Source organism: Tuber melanosporum (genome assembly GCF_000151645.1).
Source record: "Tuber melanosporum whole genome shotgun sequence assembly, scaffold_269, strain Mel28".
Taxonomy (NCBI): domain Eukaryota; kingdom Fungi; phylum Ascomycota; class Pezizomycetes; order Pezizales; family Tuberaceae; genus Tuber; species Tuber melanosporum.
The window spans coordinates 2610-9522 of record NW_003298940.1 but is presented as its reverse complement, the minus strand read 5'-3'; the positions used below and the strand labels follow the sequence as shown (position 1 = coordinate 9522).

General features: G+C 43.4%; 1 protein-coding gene; it reads left to right on the top strand.

Annotated features, from left to right (window-relative positions):
• Positions 1 to 4526: 4526 nt before the first annotated feature.
• Positions 4527 to 5258, top strand: GSTUM_00001265001 (uncharacterized protein; the record flags this gene model as incomplete). XM_002838631.2 has 1 exon in its annotated part: positions 4527 to 5258. The coding sequence occupies one exon, from the start codon at positions 4527 to 4529 to the stop codon at positions 5034 to 5036; it is 510 nt and encodes a 169-aa protein (XP_002838677.1). The 3' UTR covers positions 5037 to 5258.
• Between the last annotated feature and the right edge of the window lie 1655 nt (positions 5259 to 6913).

Genomic DNA, 6913 nt, shown 5'->3' with positions numbered 1-6913 from the left:
GGAAAAGTAACCAACAAGTTTCAAGTTGAATGATCGCCATCAACAAAACGGTTTTTTTTATCTGAAGCTCATATAAGTACAGCTAGACACCTGGTGCATTGATCTATAATTATAATTTCCGGAAACATGAACTGGAAGATCTTGATCTTTTGATTTGAAGTTGGAGCATTTTGTATGGGGGCATCAAGTGATTGCCGCCTCCAAATCGTAGGTAGAAACAGGCTTAGTCACATATTTTCAGTTTTGCACATTTTTGTCGTTAAAGATGAACTTTGTGAGTTTCGTGACCCCTGCAAGAAAAAGCTCGCTGGTTTCATTTGCTTTGTGGACACTTTGGCGCCAAGGCTGCACAATCTCAAAAGCATCTTGACACCAAGGTGTCCGCATAGTAAATAAAATGGTGAGTGATCAAGTACTGTACTCAAGTCGCCCGATTGAAGTCGCATTTCCTATGGCGGTATAATACATCTTGGCGTGATAACGAGGGTGTTTTGCGAGCGGAATTCAAAGTACCAGATACAAGTTCCATAAAGCACAATGAAGATATCTATGGGCATGTGAGATGAACCGGATGCGTGAGAAAGAGGTAACACAGCAGCTGTCCCTTATGCCCATATTCCCTACTTTCCCATCTGCCTATATTTAGGACTCCCATGACTCGCATCAGAAGTGGAACTTTTGGGACTAAAAGGCTCCAGCATGACCTTGCTGCATTTTGTGTCCAGTGCTATTGTGTAGAGATGGCATTTATCTTCAATTTGGTGTACCTTTGGTGTACAGCACCTTTGGTGCTGTTCAGGTAGGTATTGGTCAATGAATAAGCAGAATAGAAATATTGTTCGCTGACGGTGCAATTTTACTGAACTCCCTTAGGCTCAGATGTGGTGAGACAACACTTATATCCCAGCGCTGGTAAAGCAGATATTGCAAAAGGTTTCACTGGAGGATGCGAAAACCGGGCCATATGGCGTTCTTGGTAATGGGGTAGACGGCCCGGCTTTTGAGACATGTACACTTGGGCATAGCTCTTGATATGAGATGGGTTATTTGACCCTTATTTCTTTCAACCAATGCGCAATCTCGCATATCGGGGCTAAATGAGGGAAATACGTGGAGTGCGTATTATGCTGTTCTCTGGGAGAATATCGGAAATAATAGGGAGACCTGGGAAAGCTTTTCCGGGATTTCTAGCACGGTGGGTTTGCGGGTATTTTGCAAGGTTCCTTCCCCTTCCTTCCCCAAGAGGGCGAACTCTGTGCTATTTCCTTGTTATCGGGAGGATAGCGTTCCGCTAGCCTCTATAGTCTGTTTTGAAGGCATAAGTGGTAAAGTAATGCCTCTGTTTCTTACTCCCGGCAAAAAACCTGGTATGATACGATCTATTGGAATAGGGTAGGATAGGCTGTCAGGGCCAGGCTACATTTATTTAGTATGTTAATTATTATGATACCAATAAATCACCAAAAAATTCCGGCCTTAGCACTACACAAGCACAATGGGATGTCATTAATAGCTTCGACACAAAACATCTTTTAATCCTAAGAAACGGCAACTAACTTACTGCAGAGACGGAGTAAGGGGGGTCGAAAATATCACTGCAAATATCCCCCTTTGGCTCTGATGATCATCAGAGTGTCCCTTGGCCTCTCTCAAGGAGTCAAATTTTATGCTAGAACAATATTGGTTTTGTCATTGCCGGGAACATTACTCGAGTACGCCAATCAAGAGAGCTGAGTTATCAAAACACTGAGAGGACTAAAAATCCGATTCTCTAATCGAGTTTAGCTAAGTATTGCCAAATCTAGCCATAGTGTAAGGGATTACGAATTAGACTGTTTTAGAGATACCAATGGAAACTTGGCTTAAGCTATCGATATCAGGCCCAGTATCCAATATTATACTAGAGTATCACAGTATGATTACTTTCTCTCATGCGATACTCTTTAAACGAAATGTTAATTATGGTATAAAAGAATGAATGAATGATGGATAAATAACATAACGAAGCACTCCAATGGTCACCAGGTAGCGTCCTCCCTTCCCAGCACCGCCCAGATCTCACTAGGGGTTTCACGACAATCTACTGGCTTCTCGGAGACTCCTCCATACAGTCCTCTCAGCATAAACTTAGACAAACAGTTCATGGCACCGGCCGGCCCAGACAACAGCACCTGGCCCTAGCCGACTTGATGATTAATGACCCATTCTCTGTCAGCAGACTGTAAACGGACCTCACTAGAATCCAGGACTTTTGCAGTGGGGAAAGTTGGGCACACTCCTCAAACCTTACCATGTCTGGGGTAGACCAGGTTCACCTGTTGGAATGCCTATCGGGCATATGGTTATGCGGTTATGCGGTCATGGAGATATGAGGATATGTGAATTAGGTTGATGCTTGTTGGGATTATGCATCATATACCGGGCACCAGGTTTTGTGGATTCTTTCACCCTTCTTCATTGATAATCACTCGTTTTCGATCCCATTTCTTAGTTGATGCAACCAAAACATCTCGCTAGGGACCAGGAGTCGAACCCCGAGAATACCTGTTTCTGCCACACGAATTCCAAAAGGGAGTCTCGATATGCATTAACCCTGAAATACAGTCCGTACGTGCAGCACACCATATCATAGGACAGTTTGTATGCGAAGCCCCAATTAGCGTAATCGTGCTCTTCAAAGTGCCAATGCTAACGAATCCTTAGAATCTCAAATTCCTAATTCCTATGGCTGCTTACCCCCACATTCACCTATCCTTCCCCCGCAGCGCCGCAGGACCTCCGATACTCAAACAATCCTCCAGTTTAAACACCATTCAGAAACGATCCGCACAGCGAGTGCCGTTCCATGAGTTTTTCCTTTTCTAGGTTTGAGATCACCCTAAATTTAAGAGTCCTCGAGAAGCTGGTCATTCCATATTTGGAGACTCTACAAGATTCCTAGTAGGAAAGGCTGGAGTAGATAGATACCTGAGATAGAGAGAGCGTAGTGCATACCTCACCAGATTGCCCCAAGGAATTGAACATGAGCGAGAATGGCGTACCAAGCAATCTTGCCGACAGGACATCCATCGCCCGGGAGACAGAGAGTGTTAATCGGTTTAGTTCCTTCAGAAACAGAAAAAAAGTGCTGATTAATGTATGCGTTTGATATTAGATTTTCCACCATTAGGTGATCGATTGGTTTCATAGAGCTTCGTCCAGACTAACAGGATGTGCGCACGTTGGAACAACTAGTGCGTGTCATATTAAAGATCACATAATGAACCACCTTTTGATCCCGGTGGAGTCAGTTCCATGCCTGACCCAGAGCAGATGGTTTTCATCATTGTTAAAAGTAGGGCCTGGCTGTAATACTCTACACAAAAAGTAGCCATTTTCAGGGGCTTAGAGTTGACACTACCTAGATAAGTGATTTTGAGTAGCTGTAAGGGTCATGAAAACAACTAGTTCTTTCCAGAATGGAAGAATGGGGCCTGGAAATTCATAACCCGTGACGTTTTATGTCACCGGTATGGTGCGGTAAGACCTACGAGTAGCATGAGACTTTTTACTCCACGGTGGTGAGATGGGAAAAGTGTGGTATGATACTCAACAAGCAGCTTTGCTCTTGGTTGTCGGTAATTTCCCAATCCCATGAACCTTCAACTAAATGTCCTTCGTAGCTGCTCTCTACTCGAGTGCACGCTTCCAGGTTTGGGTCGACCTAAAAATGAAGTACTGAGTTGGGGATGAGAAATGGTCTGTAAAGGGGGATCGGTTTTGGCGAGTTTTTCGCCCCTTGTATGATATTTTTGGTATGATATCGTGAAAAAAAAAAGGAGCGGTTGGGAGTGCCCTATTTAAGCATTTATAATACGCTAATATTAGAATAGCATCTCAGTATGATAAGATCCTGACCTAACAAATTTCTACGCATGATACCATGCCAAAGTTCAGTTTCAAAAGTTCAGAGTTCTCGCGATCCCGGAAATGATAATCGAGTGATATTCAAAGCATGCAGCTTTGTCTACTCGTATAGTACTAGTACATTCTTCCAAACCGGTGCAGGCTAATCTGTGGCTATTTCTAAAATTAGTTCTAGCTATTGGTGTGTTAATGCCTGGGCCAGGCCGATGTTCCATATTTAGAGTAGCGGTGCCTAGACCCCATCAGTAGGTCGGTTCGGGTTGTAGAAACCAAATCAATGATGTATTCATGGGTAATAACTCTGCCAGAAATTCCCTATCCCGTTCATTGATAAACCCATCTAACCGAGTGCACACCTCGGCTTGTATCTAGATGAACTATAAAAGTGAAACGTGGCCAAACGATCGAATGTGACTGCTCGGGCTCCTATAAACTGCACATAAACTACTTTTCCCACAATACCAACTTCGATCAGGAATATTTACTTGCGAATACCTGGCTGGGCAGAGCATCGCTCAGCGGGTTGAGAGCTCTTGTTACAATAAACCACTTACGATGTAAGCTTTTCTTACTCTTCTCTGGCAAACTTAACATTGCAAAAACAATTTGTTCCCTCCAACATGCTAACCCTTGAGAAAGCCCACCCAGGTTCAGAAAGGATGGATCCTCTCCCGACGGACGGAGAGATATTAGCCCTCCAGAAACTGGCCGAGCGAAACGAGAGGAGGGTCGAACGCCTAGGCATAAAACTCTACGAACTAGAATCAAAAGGCCTATCCAGAGAGCAAGCAGACAGGAAAATTGTGCGATACTTGATGAAAGCGACCGAGTTTGTGGAGGCAGTCAACGAAAGAGTAGAAATGGCATGCGCAGGAAAGCTCCCTGCCCAAGCAACCGTCCAATCAGTCCAGCAAATGGTGGGCTCGGTAGATGCTTGTGTGCGCCGAGTAGACGGCCAGCTTTACCTCCTGCACACTTCGCGGCCATTCAGCCCCCTTCTCGAAGAGATATTAGGCGTTATGAGCTCCCAGTTGCCCTCGGAGGGAGAATCCAATGGAGTTGGGAACGCTACTGGGCCTCGGGCGGGATTTATGGATAGGCTGTGTAGATCCATCCGTTTTCTTGTCTGAGGCGAGCGGCACGGGGAGCGGTGTTTCACGCTGGGACTCCAGGCAATCATTTTGATATCTTGTCTCTGGTAGTTCCAGATCCCGTGACCCTAGTGTAGACTCAGAATACGAGAAACCACTCTGAGGTTTATCCCTGTATCACAGAGAAAAACCTTCATTTGTGGAATTTTATTATGCATTGAGGGTTACTGTACCGGTATATAGACAAGCGAAATTTTTGCCGATCCTCCGTTCAAATATCCACCAAGTGAGTAGTAAATTCCAGCAAATATTTTGGAGTTGAAGGAAGTAGGTGTGTTGTGGTTGATCATAGAGATAATGAGTACATGGCATATCGTTCCAAGTTACCATGGTTTACGGGAAAGGCACTCCAGGTATGTCTTCCCCTTATTATGGAAGTGTGTAAGGGGATAGGTGGATACTTGGAGGCAAAGAGATATGTCTTGCGATCCTTAGAGGGGTCAAGAGAGTTTCACTTTGTTTTATATATATACTGTCTTTACCGTTAGTTTAGAGATCGAGGATAAGATTATTGCCATACATTTCCCACGCACCCTCTTCCGCTGCGCCATTTATCATTTACATCAAGAAAATGCATTGAAGACCGGTGCGTGATTGATGGTGGGCAATTTCTTAGAAGAAAAGAGTGTCATCTGACCATATAGGGTGCCTACCTACTTAGAGGTTATTTTAATGATTTCCTACTCATGCATATGTCGTGATTAAAGGAGAACCCAAGCAGCACAGCGAGCCAAGTGAGACAGAAATTATCATTCTCACCAACCCACCATAATGGACCCGGAAGTAGGCCGGATGGGGAAGTGATCAGCTGGGGCGGGCCAAAAAAGGAGAAATCCGGAAATCCCAATTGACGTACAGCAAGGAGGAATTCAGAAAAGAAGATAAGCCTAACAGCACAGCACAGTTTGTTTGATACACCCACTTTTGTGTTTAATCGGGGCCCGACCCTGTCACAATCCACATATGAATAGATCCAATCCCGCTCCTAAACCACTTTCTGGCCGAATGCATTGCTGTGCGCCTTTAGAGCTTCCATCTTTTCTCCAACGACAAATAATGGGAAAGCCATCAAACATTGCCACAATTTACCTCTTTATTACAAAACCATAACTACCAAAAACGCGCTTCCAACATTTTACAAGTAGAATCTCGAACAATTGAGCCGCGTGCTAGGTGGTCCAAGAATTTCTCTTGTGGAAAAGGGGCTGGGGCAGGCGGGGGAGTTGTTGGGCCTCTCTGAAATTTAAAAAGGATAACAGAATTTGGCGTCAACCCTAATGACAGAGCACTGTGCATTGCTAGGGTTGGGGAGGGCCGGGCGTACTTCTAGAGGGTGATGTGTCCATTGAGATTAGCCCAACATTACGAATATCGAGTGAGATTTCATGAGAATAATTTCGTAAGCGGGAGTCAGTACCAGGCATATGTCTTAAATAATAATATTACAGAAGTGGGGATTATATGTAAACTAAAATAATTTTGGAGGAATAGGGTATATATCTAGTGATTGTAATTACCAGCTATTTATAATATTGGCATAAAGTCAAATTATAAACTCTCCTTAGAATTTATTTATTAAATTTTATTGTATAGTGCTCAATTATTATAATATTGCTAAGGTTATTGTAATAGTAGAAGATAGTCAGATAAAATAAAATCTACTAATATTAATCAATTTATAAGTAATTAATAAATTAAGTTATTTGAATTATTACATACTTGGAGGAATTAGGTTTTACATAACTTAAAGTTAAAAGCTGTAATGATACCCCTTTGGATGATTAGTTCTTGGCAATGGGGAACAATACTTCTCTTCTTCTTTCTTCTTCTCATCTTATGATAGCACTAGGCCTCTG